General features: G+C 41.9%; 2 protein-coding genes across 4 annotated transcripts in view; one reads left to right on the forward strand and one right to left on the reverse strand.

The window, feature by feature from the left end:
* Positions 1-16,461, forward strand: part of LOC105690533 — a 32,353-nt gene extending 15,892 nt beyond the window's left edge. Inside the window, exons 2-12 of one of the 3 annotated variants that reach the window (XM_048648785.1) lie at positions 5,247-5,739; positions 5,847-6,009; positions 6,629-6,769; positions 7,129-7,253; positions 7,412-8,477; positions 8,556-13,738; positions 13,800-14,211; positions 14,330-14,749; positions 14,865-15,066; positions 15,204-15,398; positions 15,465-16,461. In XM_048648785.1, the coding sequence (XP_048504742.1) occupies positions 5,334-5,739; positions 5,847-6,009; positions 6,629-6,769; positions 7,129-7,253; positions 7,412-8,477; positions 8,556-13,738; positions 13,800-14,211; positions 14,330-14,749; positions 14,865-15,066; positions 15,204-15,398; positions 15,465-15,638 (8,487 nt within the window). In that variant the 5' untranslated portion in view covers positions 5,247-5,333 and the 3' untranslated portion in view covers positions 15,639-16,461. Of the gene's footprint in view, positions 1-5,246; positions 5,740-5,846; positions 6,010-6,628; positions 6,770-7,128; positions 7,254-7,411; positions 13,739-13,799; positions 14,212-14,329; positions 14,750-14,864; positions 15,067-15,203; positions 15,399-15,464 lie in introns of all 3 variants that reach the window. The other 2 variants (XM_025746965.2, XM_012408351.3) reach the window with 2 other exon arrangements.
* On the reverse strand, positions 16,307-17,731 carry LOC105690539 (dynactin subunit 3-like). Its single transcript, XM_020855069.2, has 2 exons — positions 17,505-17,731; positions 16,307-17,250 (listed from the first exon to the last, which is right to left on the reverse strand). The coding sequence occupies exon 2, from the start codon at positions 17,245-17,247 to the stop codon at positions 16,681-16,683; it is 567 nt and encodes a 188-aa protein (XP_020710728.1). The 5' UTR covers positions 17,248-17,250; positions 17,505-17,731; the 3' UTR covers positions 16,307-16,680.
* Between the last annotated feature and the right edge of the window lie 11 nt (positions 17,732-17,742).

The raw sequence follows: 17,742 nt of genomic DNA on the forward strand, positions 1-17,742 counted from the left end.
AAAAAAATAAATAAATCAAAACCGAACAGATAACCGTAACGAAATGGAAACAAGGGAAGGCGGAACGGAATTCCATTGTCAAAGTAAAATGACAAATGAAACAAAATTCATCATTGACCTTATACGACGTAACGACGTGTGGACAGAATTCGAATGACCGATAAATAATTTATAAAAGAAAGGAAGTGTCTGCGGTACATACGCGTAAAGCAGCTTGCAAAAATATGTCGCCTTTTTTTTCTATATCATATACCGTACATTCGGCATCTATCGACATTTTCTAGTATCTGTGTATAGGTACGCGACACGCCCAGTAATAAGGTAGACATATAAAATAGTGTCTCCTCGAGAAAGAGGGTTTGTCACTGTACGCGTGTACCTATTCCTGTATGTACGCGTACGTCGGACAAGGACGTGCAGAATTATTTTTAAGAATCGTTTCCTTGATCACGAGGAATTCGCTTTTTTAAAACATACGGATATACCATACGGTGGCACGTAGACATGACGCATGTGCTACGTGCATATGTATACATGTGTGAAATCTATAAATACTCGCGTACCTCGACTATGAATTATTTTCTCGATTGAATGCGCGAGCTTTTTTAATTGGAACCGCGCTATACGCCACGTTCGGATAATTGTTGAGAATTTATCGATAAATAATTCATTCCGTTTGATTGCGGGCTAAAAAAAAATGACGTTACGCGTAACCGCGATAATTGTCCGTTTGTGATGCACCATACGATTATATACTCAATTACCGGCCAGGGTCCTCCCCGCGCGTCGATATTGCAATTTGAAATGCCGTAGTTGAGACGATGCGTCGCGCGAATCGCTCACCGCGTTACGCGGGAGACTTCAACGCGTGGATCAGCGACGCAGGCGGCAGCGGCGCAGGCGCGTGCGTTCGTCGTTTGACTGGATTTTCTTGCGGTGACTTCAACGCCCGCATAAGCGACATTCTTCTCGGTTACAGTCCATACGCCTCTACGAATGTGTGTGTATCTACCCTACATATACAATGTTGAACGCGCCTTGGACATTATCGTAGGTATAACGAAATAACTTTCGACGCATGACCGAACAGACTCTGTATGCCTGTGTACAACAATATATATATATATATATGTATATTGATATATGTAAATGTATATTATACATGGGTATATACCGCGTGACGTTGACACATCCAAAAGGAAACCGGTCGTACGGAATTATAATATCACAAAATATCGCTGCAATATTTCGTAACCCATGCGCGGATTATCGATAAAATGAAAGATCTTGAAAAATTTTCGTTCTATAAAATAACTTGGCTAATAATTGATCGCCGTATAACTTATATGTATGTGTAACGTAATATCTGTATGTATAGATTATAGAGACGGAATAATATCGAATAACGCGCTTCGCGATTCTTTTCCTTCCATGATTATTTTTATTATACCTATTCATGAACCCGCGATTAAAGTTTTCTTTCATCGTCGTTGTTATTCTCCTGCGTTATCAATGTTCGTACACACGTTCGCACGTAGCCTAACATTTCGAATTACAACAGATCCGCGATTCGATCGTCCAACGAGACGAATGTACTTACACCAATTTTTTTTTCTTTGCATCAGGGTATGCGTTTTAACCGTGTATGTAACGTATACCTATACCGTACCCACCTTTCTATGTACCACCGGGGTAATATTGTCTCGCGCGGAATGTCTAGAAAGTAACTTAGGTAACCCGGTCGGCCTGCAGGCGAGCAACAGCCGGCATAAGGACGCGTCTTATATACGTGTAGTCGCAAATGAATAACACGTAGGTGCACACACGTGAATGGATTATTATTGAACGAGCCTGTGTTCATCGCCGAGGCCTTTGCACACCCGAAGATGCTCTCCGCCTCCATCAACCCCCTCCCCCCTCCCCGTGCACCTCTGCAGAAAATGCAGGCATAGGTCATCCGAGCGTTGCATGTTACGGTATGGAGCGTTCTTTGCATTGTTTTATATATGTATGTATATTTCGCGACGGCGGCTGATGAATCTCACGCACGTCGTAGAGACGACCGCAATTTCCGTCACTATCGCAATTCGGCCATACGTTACACATGTGAGGAGAAGGTACATCGTGTACGCCTCATCGAGACTGCGTGATATACGTATACACACAACACTCGTAAAATACATACATATGTATACGTATAACGTCGGTATTTTTGATCACAGATTTTGTAGGAGTTTCGATAAAAAGTAGTACAATACATATACGAGTGCTCGAATATTACATTCCGTTGCGTGACGTGGTGTATCATACATGTATATATGTATGCAACATGTCGCGTTTGAAGATAGGTATTACATATACGTAGGATTATAGTTATATCGAAAACGAGTTGTGTTCCCGTAGGCCGCGCGTGACTGCAAATAAGAGGCGGGAAAAAGGAGAGGAAGAAAACAAAAAAAAAGTGGATAAAATTGCGTTCCACTCGTCACAACGTGTCAATTAATTTATGTATATTAACGACGTTAGAATTGGATTTCTGTTCGTTTTTTTTCTTTTTTTTTTTATAGGGCCTAATAAGTGTACACATATATGGGTAAAATATGCCGCAAGTTTGGTGGGTCCGAACGGTCATTTTCGACACGTTACATATGTTATTATTATTATACCTAAATATGCATTGTGCGTACACATATACATACATACATATATATATATAAAGTTACATAACTTGTACGCGTATACCTATAGTGTGTCGTGGCAACCGGATAAATCCCAACGTTCTCTCACCGCGTATAAAAATAATATCATTATATATATATATATATATCCGTGCCCAAGGACGAACGGGGTTTAAAAGCACTCGCGATTTGGAGATACGACGATCGCATCGCTATCCACGCATGGTATTATTTCACGACTCGGTCATCTCCGTACGATGGCATACGGGTACGATCGTTCTCGCATATACATATAATGTGCGTACTCGAAAGTAAAAGGAAAAGATCGTCTGCCCTGTATAATAATTTCCACGGACAGCGAGCAAGAGTCAGCCAATTTCCTTGCAAAATCGTCGACGATAAGCTCGAAACTTATCAAATTTATTAACGCAGTGGTCGCGATGATTATTATTTGATTCTGATATTCGTTATTATATTAGACTCGACAGCGTTGTAACCAGTTATTTCTTCGATTCGTTGATTTCTCAATTCGTTGACAAATGCCCGAGACTATCGATTTTATTAATCCTGCAGTGTATCTCTGCGCGGCTATCGGTTCCCTTAAAAAAAAAAAAAAAAAAAAAAAAAAAAAGACAAAGTATTTCAATTAATCAGAAGCGAAAACCCGAAAATGCTAGATATACTTATTCCAAAAGCGAAATCGTAATGCACGAATTTATGTGTTGTATCGCGACTATATAGCGCGGACTAAGAAGTTAATTACACGTTACATACCTACACGTGTGCGTATACACGTATATACCTAGTTGAAAGACCTCGCGGTGCTTCCGTCTTTCGGTAAAATACTTACGCGGATTTTAATGAAAATTTACACGCTCTTCGCGATCGTATGGGTACAATACCGTCGTTGTACACGGTACACGTAGAGATAAACTCAGTGCGACATGTGTATGTATGCACGTGCACACTTATAATCCCGTTAATGAGAACGTGTGGAAGGCAACGACTTCGAACGGTGCAATTCCACCGACAATTACGTTCATCTCTTTTTTATTACACAGCAGTGTATTTATTCGCGAGTCTGTTCGCGATTCTTTTTCATTTCTCGTTTCATTTATTATGTACGTACCTATACCCGACACTTTATAATACATCGCCGCCTTGCTCTACATTATATCCATTCATATCGAGATACGACCGTGATCGGGCCACCGAGAATATGTAATAGGTGCTCAGGATATAATTGCCGTGACCTTTAACGAGATGTAAAAGAGAGAAAATGAAAAATACCGTAGAAAAATTAAGCGAGTCAAACTCTTCCACGGGAGCATTTATAATCCATCGAATTTATTGAATTTACCTGTCGCGTACACGTATGTCGCATGTACATATGTACAGAGACGGTGGTATTAAAATTGTAGCCTGAATCGTGAGCAACGTGTATTGTATGAAAATATATGAGCCGGCTCCCCGAGAGAAGACGTTCGTTCTCAACGGCGGGTCCTTATATCAGGACCTCGGTGAATCAGTCCTTTGTGGTTGTTTCAGGGTCAGCCGGTTTTAGTACCGCGGGGGCTCGCCGCCCGGTTCGGCGTCTCTCGGGAGTCGAGTCGCGCGAGTCGGTTGCGGGAATATTGTTTTTTTTTTTTTTTTTTTTCACTTTATTTTCCCTTCCTCTTTCTTCCACTCCCTTTTGTCTTATTCGTTCCAACGGCCCGAATCTTCGGTTTGTTGTGTCGGCTCCCTTCGCCGCCGCGCTGCCGATGCAACCGAGCAAAAACTATCTGAGAGTAACGAAACGAAAAATAGCACGATACCGACACCTGGGCTGCGACGATCGTTCGAATTATAGGATTCGATCGAATCGCTTGTCCGCGTTGACAATGACCGTGGATAAATTTACTCGTCCGAATTTTGTGTCGCAAATGTCGCATTGTACATCCTTAACGCACGTTACAAGCGCCATTCCATTTTCGGTTCGGAGAATTGTTGTTGACATTTACGCGGGAACACCGTTCGATTTGCCGTTTTGCATTCGTGATTCTTCTTCGTATACTCGAAGATATTCTATTCTATGTTATACCTCAGATCGTGATTATGACTACATAACTCCTATATATATAGCTGTAATTTGCTTGTGATCGATACGATTTCAAACATCATCAACTTTCACGTTTTTATCTCTGTTCAGCGAACATTTTTCTCCCCCCCCCCCCCCCCCACCCCCCGTTACAATAATTATATAAATAATTCTCGACATGTGTCAATTATGGGCCTCTCTCTCTTTCTCTCTCTCTTTCTCTCTCTCTCTCTCTCTCTCTCTCCCATTCATACCAAATCAATTCCGTCATTTCCGGTTCTTTTTTTGTCTTATTTTCTTTTTTTGTCCGGTTCTTTTTCGCGTGATATTTAAACAGTGGTTTTAGGAGACGACGATGTATGCCGAGGATACAGAATGATGTTTATAATAACAACAATTCTCAGCCGGATTCGCTTATAATTGATTAGAAATTGCGCCGTGAGATATATTCGGTGTCTAATTTTTGTAACGTAATTTTTTGATCGTAGAAAGGACCGTATGACAGAACCAGGAAGGGGACGCGGTGGTCTGGACTCTGGACCTAGAGATTATTAGGGGGAGAGAATCTTGTAAAAATGTCAGACGGAGGAACGGACAACCCGGCATTTTCGAATGACGAATGCCACGTCTCTGATAATTCGAATACAACGCACGAGAATAGTCACACCGAGAGCTTGCAGAATAGCCAGATAACGGTGGACAACGATTATAAAACTCCGATATTAGACGAGCAGGTATCGTCCGGCGCAGATGAGAATATCGATAAAAATGGCCATCGACAATCATTCGTGTCGCAACACTACGTGGAACCGATAAGAACCAGCCCCGAACCCCGTTACACGACTGAGACGAGGATAGAATTGCCGGCGGAAAATCAAGACAAGGTTCCAACGCCGACGAAATCGAACGGGGTTCATGGAAACGGGAACAATAACGACGCGAGTTTTCTCAACACAAGCACAGCCAGTGTTCAAAATAACGGTAACAGCGATCGACCATTGTTCTGTTTCTCGATCTGGTGTGAGCAAAACTCGAGCGATTCTATCGTTTGCATTTTAATCGATATCGGGAAACCTGGCTTCTTGCAGATGGAAAAAAGGAACAAGTGGAAGCCGTTAATTTGGAATTGGTGTCGATGAGGCCATACAGCGGTCCAAATGCTCAAACTAAGGGACAGGAAGCTTGCGAAGTCCCGGCAGACCCGTACGAAGAATATTTTGTACCAGTAAACGAGCACAGAAAGTACATCAGGTAAAGCAGACGAATTTTGAACTATGACATTCACGTATAAGTGTATACAGACAATAACTTTTCTGCTTTGACTATTTATTACTATCCACATTATTTTTTAGTTCGTTCACGCTTGGGCTTAGCTATTCGTATTTATTCATGTCTTGATAATTGGGTTGACAATGGTTTTTATCGTGTGCTTCGAATGTCCCGTTGAAACGATGAATTTCGTTCATAGGTAATCTCCACAAATGAAAAGTATAACGTTTCTCTCGTCGATTCTCAAGTAGCTTGATAAAGTTAAGGAACAGCATAGGCACAAGAGACGATTACGCGATGACGTATTCATCGATACGAACATACGTATACATACAACGATGGGGATAACTTGATAAAGAAACGAATGCGATTTGGTGATAAGGGGTTTATGGTTTCTATGATCTCTCCTAATAACAATTATACTCATTTTCTCATTCCATTAGGACGTATTAGCATTGACCGCCGCGCGTTGATCGCCGAGGTTGCGTCTGTTGATCAGAGAATGGCTAAGAAAAGAACGCGTTTATAGCGAACCGCGATAGATAGCTCGTTGGCTTTGAGCTGAAATTAGTTAGAAAAAATTTTTTGGTCCTAAACACAGCAGAAGTCCTGATGCTGAAGTTGAAACGACTGTCGCTGGGGTTCGTTTCGATTTGGGCCCAGGACTGGGGCGCGAAGGACTTAGCCTGAGAGATCCCGCTGCTGGACTGGTTGACTATTCCCATTGGCTGACCGCCCTCAGGTACTCAGAGGTTTCGTGGAGTTGGAGGAAGGAAACGCGTGGGCACGTCCAGACACTAACAGCTTGGGGAGAAAAACGATATGGGATTCAGACACCGCACTAAAGATTCTATTGATCTCCATGTTTAGGTCTTAGATTACTTAGCCCTTTGCTTTTTTTTTTAATTTTTTTTAATTTTTTTTTTTTTTTTTTTTTCTACCTCTCTCATAGATAATAATACATGTGAATAGGTGCTTCTATAACTACGTGGCTGTTTGCAGATGATTCGATCGTACGATCGCCGCTGTACAAAAAATGCTTTGTAAATTTCAATGACCGTCTATTAGCAGTGATTTGATTCTTAGTTTTTTCTGTTGCAGAGGAGAGAAATTGTACGTCACAAAGGATAAGAGATCCAGAAGCTCGTATTGGAGACGGATAGCTTGCTGGGGATGTGGGCTATTGGTATTGGCCATTGCTATCATCATTGCAATACTAGCTGCCAGTGAGTATGACAGTAATACACATAACTTTTGATATTACGAGAGTATAATCATGACGATGTTAGAGAAACTTGAGGAAAGTGGTGAAAAGTTCTCAGTATTGTTTGGTCGACAGCTAGATCATTTCAACCGATAACTAATTCACGCGGCTCATTTTCAGCGGGTGTTATTCTTACGCAAGAAGCTACGCAGCCTTTGGAAAGCCACGATCACACAAGTTCACGGCAATTCGGCGATATCAAAACATCAGGCAGTCAAGAATACATGAGAAATCCACCGTCGAGTCCTCCCCCGGAAGCCACGAGTTTTTCACCGTGGCCGACGACTGACGAAACCGTTTACGAAATTATTCCAAAAGCCCTGGAAGGTTCGCTTACGTTGGACGATCTTCAATGGACGGACGATATGAACGATCCCAAATCCAGAGTTTACAGAGATGTTTCGGAACAAATCGAAGAAAATTTGAAAGACATCCTGCACTTAGCGGAACATATGTCCGTTGTAAAAGTGTACAATATCAGTCAGGACGGCGAAGTTAAATTCAGAATTAGTTATCCACCGGTACCAACACCCGAACAGATGCAGACTAGTATCGAAAAAATGTTGCAGAAATCCGGGAGCATGATTGGCAAATACCATCTGTCGAAACTTAACATCGCTCACTTAGTCGACGACTGTAAACACGGTCAGCTGAACTGCAGTGAAAGTTGCCGATACGATTATTCCGACGGAATTTTTGTCTGTTCGTGTTTCCCTGGTAAAAAGCTGGAAAGCGACGGTAGAAGTTGCGTGGATGAAAATGATCTGAGTAATGTTGATATGGATGATGAAATTACGTTCGGCCCGAGTACGGAATCTGGCCAAAACGGTGTACAAGGAAGAAGTCGAGGTCCGGAAACAACATTCAATCCGAGGCAGCAAGAATTTGCTACCGTTAATCCCGAACTCGGAGAAACCACTGAAATCATTCAGAGTAGAGTTAACGTCCCTGAAATTCATGGAGAGCCGGAGCCCGCATCGGAACCCAAATCAGTACCAGAACCAATCAGCGAACCAAATTCAGAACCAGAACCATCCACGGAGCCCACATCGGAACCAGGTCATATTGTAGGTCTGGGGCCAGTACTTGAGCCTACAGCTGAACCAGCATCGGAACCCGAACCAGCTTCGGAACCCGAACCATCATCTGAACCCAATGCGGAGCCTGTGCCAGCAGCAGAACCCAAATCTGAACCACAACCGTCTTCCGAACCCGAGCCAAAAAGCGAACCAAACTCCGAACCCGAACCTGCGAGCGAACCCAAATCTGAACCACAACCGTCTTCCGAACCTGAGCCAAAAAGCGAACCAAACTCCGAACCCGAACCAGCGGCAGAGTCCAAGTCAGAACCAGAACCATCCGCTGAGCCCAAATCAGAACCAGAACCATCAGCTGAGCCCAAGTCAGAACCGGAACCATCAGCTGAGCCCAAATCAGAACCAGAACCATCAGCTGAGCCCAAATCAGAACCAGAACCATCAGCTGAGCCCAAATCAGAACCGGAACCATCCGCTGAACCCAAGTCAGAGCCAGAACCGTCCGTAACATTAGTACCATCCGCTGAACCAAAATCCGAATCTGAACCAGCTCCTGAATCCAAATCAGAACCAGAATCATCCGTGATATCTGTACCATCCGCTGAACCAAAATCCGAATCTGAACCAGCTCTTGAATCCAAATCAGAACCAGAACCATCCGTGATATCAGTACCATCAGCTGAACCAAAATCCGATGCGGAACCGCATGCTGAACTTGAGGCAGAGCATGTTACCACAGCTGAGCCAAAATCAGAACCTGAACCAACAACCGAACCACAATCCGTACCGCAAGCGTCTTCCAAAGCTCATTCCGAACCGAATGACGAATTTAAAGTAATCGCCGAACCAAATTCTGAAGTCAGTTCAGCTGCTGAACCATCGTCAGAACCCGTCGCAACTGTTGAGCCCATATCGAAAGGAAAGCCAGATCCAGAGCACGTACCACTTGCGGAACCAGAGCCTGAACCTGGCATGGTAGAAAAATCAAAGATCGAACATACTTCGATTGGTCAATCAGAGTCATCAAGTAACATGAACAAGGATGGAAATATGTATACAGGCATTGGAGATTATGCTGGAACCTCTACAGTCTCACCAGAGCGTTTCCCTGGAGAAGTCATTCAAGAGTCAGATGTAACTAAAAATTTCAGGGAATATGAGTCAACGAAACCGACTGGTAACTTCGAAGGACAGCTGTTTGAACCGACCGTACAACCTGAACCAAATGTAGACACGGCGAATAAACTCAATCAAACAACATTACTGTTTCCAAATATCGAATCAATATCTGAACAGAAACCTAACGAAAATGAGCCTGAACATGCCGACGTTCCAAAAATTGATTCAGTCCATTATGTCACAAACAACCAAGGAATGAGCAGGGGATTCAATTCGAACGAAAATGAAACATACCTACGATCACAGTCAGGTGAACCAATTGCTGACAATTCGCAGCTCCCTAATGGCATGCTACAGCCAGAAGTTAATGCGAGATCTAAAGATATTTCTGATTATGACTCCTTCTTCGGATCAGAAATCGAAACTACCACAACTGTCGAACCTGCAAATGACGTTTCAAGATTTGAGCCCCTACCAGAATCAGTTCCCAATTTGTTGTCTCAGTCGAATGCATTAGAGAATACGACCCATCTTCCGACAACCAAAGAGGCTGGTGAAATGAACGAGTCTAACAGCGACAGTGATAAAGAAATTGAAACGAAAACTCACAGAATTGGAATCGAACCCGAATCGACAGCAGAACCTGTGAGTATGACCGAATCATCTCAAAGTGCAGTGGACGGTAGTGATATGAAACCAGATCAAGAACCTCCAAACATGTTTGATGAAACACTGCAAGAAACGACCGAGCATAACGTCATAGAAAATATGCCTGCTACGGTACTTCAATCGCTTCCAAAATTAATCGGGGCAAATATCGAACCACTAATTGAACCTGTTAGCAATGAATCATCTTCCGAAGGCCAAAATATCATGGTCATCGCGTCCACTACAGACTCTCTTCCACACTCGGTGCACAGTATCGTTCCAGAATTATCGCCCGAACAAATCACTAATGCTGGATCGAAGGAGAATTCTGTTCAGAATGATTCTCGAGTCGATAATGTTGATATTGAGCACCTCACCGATACGAATACCGATACCGATACGAATAAAAGACAACAAGTTATTGCGAATCAGACTTCGACTCAATCAGAGAATGGGATAATTCACGAACACCCGTTGTATCCAGTTGTGTTTGCAGAAAATTCCGTCGATCATCACGTGGGAAAAATTGAATTCTCCGAAGAGAAACAGCTGGATGATATGTCTCCGTTTTTACCGGACATTCAGCACGAAAAAGAAACGTCGAAAAAAGCACCGAGATTAGATAAAGATGAACAAGATGTCCCAAATCCATTTGATACGCGGATACCGGACGTGGTTGCACACCACCCTACTATTAATGCTGATAATAAGACTAACTTGCAGAGCGATGCGAGTAACACGGGAATTAGCGCTGGCTCATATGAAGTCAGAGAGACATTAAATGACACTGATTTTGAATCGGTTGTACCGATTAAAATCCAAATCAGTAACGAAACTAATTTAGATCAAGGTACCGACGCCATGGAAGATAAAAGGAACCAGGTGCCAATGATTATGACCGGATTATTTGCCGGAGAGACAGAAAAAACTACTCAAGACCATGTAGAACACGCGTCGCATGTCGATAATGGCACAAGTCATGATACAGCCAAGGATGATAACGATTTTGGCGATGAAAAATATGATTTTACGCAAGCGATGGATAACTCGAAAGTTTTAGTGCAGAATTCCAGTGAAAGTAATGTTCTCGGTTCTGTAATTGCAAACGGTGTGGGCAAACACGATTCCCAAAAAGAAAACGAGACATCGGTTGAAACAGATATCGTAACTGATTCAGCAGATTCTCTTGGAATTATAAATCAACGCCGATCGGAAGCAACAGTTCCTTCCGGATCGAAAGACTCCAACAGCGGCGAAGTCTTGAGTGTTGTGCCGTTGGAAGGAGTGACCGAAAAGTCCGAAACCACGTCGCCTTCTACAGGAAGTCCGAGTGACGCTCAGAGTTCCACAGATAAAGTAAGAGTTTTGACTCTACCTGAAAATGACGAGCATACATCCGATAAACAGAAGATTGGCTATGCGGATGAAACCAATAACGATTATACAGAAAGAAATTTTGAGGATTTGTATAATGATATCGTGGATGACACCGAGCTGAATAACCTACCGAAACATTTCAAAGGAGATAGAAACGAAGGGACCAACGGCGGTCTGCTCGCTTCAAGTAATGGAAATTCTCAAAACTCAACATTGGAACTTACAACAAATAATCAAAGTTCAGCCGAGCAATCTACCGAACATAACGAAGTCTCACACTTCGCTCATAGCGAATCAGACATCCAAGCAACGACGGAAATTAACTTAAAGGACGTTCCAACCATTCTAAACGTCACGGAAATCCAAATAGTTACTGGATTAGATGAGCACGAGACCACAACGACAACATTGACTTCGAGTCCACCGACAACTATGCAGCCAGAAGAAATCGTGCACGACTATTCTAGTGATGCTAAGCTGACAACTGAAGTCCCCATTCTTCCGATCGAGATAGAGCACTCACAATTGTTGCTTGAAACTTTCCAAAAGGATGATCATATTGCTAGCTCTGAAAAGCCCGTGGATCATCAAGACCATAACGCCCATGATTCAACCACGATTGTTAGCGACACAGAAGCAAGCACAAGCACTTTCCAGCCGGTTGTAACGATTCTTGGTCTTAGTTCTGAAAGTAATACTACTGCTCAAGTACCAATTTTACCAGACGAGCTTGAAACTACGGAAAATGGGATTCCTACCACGACTCTTTCAGGAAAGATAGCAGGTATTCTTTCAGATGCTAGTAGTGAGGGCCATACAATTTCTCCTGTACAAGACACATCGTCACAGTCGGATATTCAAAATGTTCCTGTGATTGAAGTTAAGAATCCGCAGTCCGAGAGTAATGTTGAACCAGATATTCCAGGAGCCACAGAAAAAGCGTCGAAAACTGATGAGTCGGGGGATATATTGCAGCCCAATATAAAGCAGGATGAAAATAAAACTATAACACCGGAACAAAATGTGTTAACAAATTTGGAGTATCCTAGTTCAAGTGCAGAAGTTGAAATGCAGCCAAATGTTGATAGACAAACGTCTACAACGCTGAGGTCGATATCAGCGGCCGACGATATCAGACCGGTGTCTGAGGCAGTGATAGATGATGTAACTCCATTTGAATTCGATTACAAGTATCTGTATTCGTCAACTGAAAAAAATAAGCTCGATTTTGTTGGGGAATCCGATGAAGATCTGATCATGACAGTTACGCCTTTGGAAAAGCAAGACATCAAGAAGAAATCATTGGAAAAAAAGACATTCGATAAATATAAGTACAAAAAGGAGAAAGAGTTGAGTTACGAAACTACGGGAAATAATGAAAAGACTGCACCAGATTCTTGGGTCCCCACAACAATGCTATCTGCTGAAATTCCTCCAACAATCATCACTGAGACCATGCCTAACGAACCGTCCGTTGAACTGAACTCTTCCGATACTTCTGGCGGCTCTAAATCGATTGCAGAAGGTCCAGTACCAGCGAATAACGCAAGTGAAACATTACCTCCTAAAACCGATTCGGATGTTGACCTTGCGGACAATGAAACCCACACACACGTGGAATCACCTAGCGATCTCATTCCTCAGACCGAGGATATTCAAAATTCTGAAGATAAAATGGTCAAAGAATCCATCCTGGAGAATCAAAGCATTTCAACTCCCGGTACCCAGCTATTCAATGAAACAGACATACGATCTGTTAACGCAAACATTCCAAATGCGACAGTCAGTTCAACTGATCCTGGTATTGAGACCAGTGAAAGACCAACCGAAAATTCAGGCAGTACGCCGAATAATGCTGATAAAGCTGTCGAGAAATCGACCACACCTAGTATGGCTTCAATAGAAACTCCTGCTTCATTAGCTGAGACTGTTGACAAGCCTCTTCCAGATATCTCTATGCATCCACCAAACTCATTCTTCTCCAAATGTACTACCGGACAGTTCCAGTGTGTGAATGGTACTTCGAGAGATGGTGCATATTGTGTAAGTTCAGCTGCAAAGTGCGATTCGGAGAATGACTGTTCTGATGGCTCCGATGAAACAAATTGCGAACGAGACGGGTGCCCGGGAAATTTCCAGTGCGCCAGCGGGCAATGTCTCAAACGACACCTGGTCTGTAACGGAATCGAAGACTGCGACGATGGTAGCGATGAGAAGACATGCGAGGCTTGGAACTGTCAGTTTGACGAATTCCAGTGCCCTAATGGTACGTATAACATGCTTCAAGAAAATTCCAATATGTACCAACTCCATCATCAACGTTTCAGGCAGGTGTATTCCATTCTTATGGAAATGCGATGGTCGCCCAGACTGCGAGGATCATCGTGACGAGTACTCGTGTGCTGAGAGCTGCGGAAACGATGAATATTTATGTCCAACAGAAAAGTGGTGCATTCCTCTCACTTGGCACTGTAATGGAATACCCGAATGTGCTCATGGGGAGGATGAAAAATTATGCGACTGTGCATTAGATCAATTCAAGTGCCAGACCGGAGGATGCGTGCCTTTGAATCTGGTTTGCGATGGTGTAGAACATTGTCCAGATCATTCAGATGAATGGGACTGCCTGGTAGCAAACATGACCGCTGAGCAAGATAACATAGAAATCCAAAAAGAATATGATCATGATGGTCATACAGATTCTGATCTGGTCGGGCATGCGATAACATTGAACATCAGGTAAGTTCATAAGAATTCAGTGGGATTCTGAGAGCACTGTGTTCTCTCGAATTGAACCACACAGTGCCAGTGAGATTTCCATACATCAGCCAATATCTGATTTTGTTAAATTTCACAGACAACCAAATGGCGAGCGTCGTCTTGTATGCTCTGATAATTGGACTTCAGAAGTTAGTGACTCGTTCTGCAGAGAACAGGGATACTTTTCATCCGAATCTACAAACATGTTACAGTTCAATGAGGGCCTGAAACTCTTCAAACTTAAATCACAGCCAAATCTTAAACTACCATTGGTTGCAAATTTAGAGCATGCGGAAATTTGTGAGGCGGGAAAAATAGTGCAAGTCTCTTGCCAAGACTTCTCCTGTGGTTCTCACTATCCAGAAGGACCCACAGCCAGATTAGCTGGTGGTACACCTGCTGGTGAAGGACAATGGTCAAGCGTGGCTCTTTTGAAAGAACGAAAACATGGTGTGGCTTGCACAGCCAGCATTCTGAGCCCGATGCATGCACTCGTCAGCTATTCCTGCATCCATAAGTAAGTACCGCAAAATACAGCAGATTCGTTTTTCGATTGAAAAAATTTGATCAATTGTTCCGGGTTTGAATGCACAAATGTTTACATGATTAATAAATATTTCTCTTTGATGTAGATACCGGCAGAGTACCGAGTGGCAGCTGTTTACTGGTGGAGATATGGTAACACCTCATTATATACGAAAGATCATGCCATACCCACAAGTTAAATACAACCAGTTCTTATACAATAATGATATGGCCTTGGTCGAACTTGAAGTTCCTTTGGTCTTCTCTCGCAACGTTAGCGCGGTCTGTCTTCCTCGACATCCAATTCAGGTACACACTTATTATACAACATACACGTATTCCAATAATAGAATAGAATAAGCTTCAGAATTCCTGGTAAATATTTCAGTTACAGCAGTTATACATTTCAAATCATGTATTTTTAATTCTTTCCATTCTTCCCGTAGCCAAGACAATTGTGCGTAACAGCAGGCTGGGGTTTTCCGACAAACGGAGAAATCAATCTGCAACAGTATTTGAAATTCTTGCCTGTTCCTACCCATGACTCTGATGATTGTAATGCTACGAGTCACTATGCGGGCTTCATAACAAAGGACAACATTTGTGCTGGATTCACAGACACAGATAAGGGACCTTGTTACGTAAGTATTTGTAATCATCACTGCATCAAGTTAATGAACTATAAACTTATAATTTCAATTCTTCAGGATGATGAAGGAGCACCGCTCATGTGTGCTAGCGAAACTGGCCGGTGGGAACTTCAGGGACTCTTGAGCCATCACAGCCGCTGTTCTCGAGGCCATCCAGCTATTTATTCCAGTTTGGCACCTGTGCTATCCTGGCTTCATCATTCGGTACCAGCCTTGCAGGCTCGACCTTGAGTTATGACTACCTCCCATACAAGATATTATTTTTCGAATACATAGAACTCAGTACGCAGTTGATGGTCACTGCGTGTAGATGTGTTAACACGTTTGAGAAAATGCTGATGTAAGAGAAAAATATTTTTTTCGGTTCATTGATTGAACATGAATGGAACCGTGCAAGCTACTTAGACTAAGGAACGAAAATGTATATATTGTATAAAGAAACTGTTTGATATGGTATGAAAATCTTTTTCTCGATATCTATAAAGATACATCCAGGTGACAGGGTCCCTTACTGATTCATCATCTACAAACATACAAGAAAAACTATTCTGGCAACGCAGTCAAACCTGTGCGACTGACCGCTACGTGACATTTGCTCAAATACCGTGCAAAGAACGTAACTAACAATAAGAAGTTTTTTTCTATTATCGTGTCAAGTTTACGAATCATTCATGATTTAACAAAATTTCCCGAGTAGGTCTAGAACTACATTTTATTTATAGAAAATTTGATGTGATGGATGAACATGTGTGGTGTTTGTGTGATTAAGGGGCCCTTAGCCTCATTTCATCATATGAATCGTATGCAGGAAACGATTTGTATAGATTTTTTTATAGGATTTCCGAAACAAATGTCAGTGGTATAGTTAGAAGTTACATTATACATGCGTTAGGTATAGATAGGATAAATGTATATAATATATAACTATTTTAATACATTGTTATGGAATTATAACGTCAATACACGTTTATGTATGCATATAGTCAATGATGAGTGCCTAAGTATTTTTATATCTTAAGAAAGAAAAATCAGTAAATTTAATAATAATGCAATATTTTACGGCTTGTTATTGTTGTTAATTCCAAATCATGATTTGACATCAAACAATGCAGGATACAATGAAAATTGACAATGCTTCATTATATCCAATATGAAATAGCTTCTCTCCACGTGAAGGTAAAATTGCTAGATACCTCCGCAAAAATAAATGATATATCCTCAAAATTAAGGACATTTAAATACGTTTGCTGTACAAATGAACTTATAAAAAGTTTTAATCAATCTGTTTGACGGGCATTGCTGCATTCTCTACAGCCGTTACAGTAGCATCTAGTATGATTAGGGATTTGGAGATACTATTGATGATAGAATTATATTTAGCAAAAACTTCACGAATTTCTGAAGTCAGCTCTTCTGATTCTTCATGCAGTTTAGCGTACGCTAGTGTCAGGTTATTCAGCTTCGTAGTAGCCTCTGGTACATTACGATACCTATCTGACTCTAATATTGGCAAGAGCTCTTCAAGTTTTGTTAACATTTGCAAGTTCTCTCTAAGTTCTGGCTCCAAGGTCATAATAAGTTCTACCTTAGCTTCTATTTGCAGATCCGTGTTTTCAAAATTGGGATCCAAGTATGAATTTAGTTCTTGAATTCGTTTCAAAACAGCATTTGCTTTTTCTCGACCAGAAAATGCTGATGAAATGAAGGTGTATGCATGTAGCACATTATCAACAACAGAACTTTCAGGAGGTGGATCGTCAATTTTAGGCTGATTTTCTGCATTGAATACTTGACTCTCCAATGCCGCGACTCTTTCTTCCAGTAACTCTATACTCGACATCCTCTGCAATAAGAAATGCATTAATTGAGATGAAGCGAAAATAGATGTAACAACAGAACATTGAGCAACAGCCCCTCTCATCAGCGTAGAAATGCAAATGGTCAAATGTGAGATACGTGCAAAAAAAAATAATTTAAAGCGCATGAGAGACTATAAAATAAATAATGTCAGCGAATGTCCAGCAATGAACAAGCAACAATGCAAAGGCATCAGAGGTTATGACAGCAATGGTCCAAGCTGAAAAAGGGTATACTCACGTTATGTTTTAAATCGATCCGACAACTCTTGAAGTTTATGGCCTTGTTGCTCGATAAAAAAACTGGGATTAAAAAACTAACCCTTCCGATTTCAGGAATGTCACACGATCATTCCGCAAATCTGACACCTGTCATCGACCTAATTGCGATCAACTGACAGATTTGGTAATCGCTAGACCAAAGATGGAGACACACGACTACAGGCTCAGGATACATACATTTCAGTGGTCAGGAGACC

The sequence above is a fragment of the Athalia rosae genome, chromosome 1 (assembly GCF_917208135.1).
Source record: "Athalia rosae chromosome 1, iyAthRosa1.1, whole genome shotgun sequence".
NCBI classification, from domain to species: domain Eukaryota; kingdom Metazoa; phylum Arthropoda; class Insecta; order Hymenoptera; family Athaliidae; genus Athalia; species Athalia rosae.

Excerpts from the sequence above, each read along its gene's own strand:
- LOC105690539 (XM_020855069.2), bottom strand. The coding sequence starts at position 17,247 with ATGTCGAGTATAGAGTTACTGGAAGAAAGAGTCGCGGCATTGGAGAGT.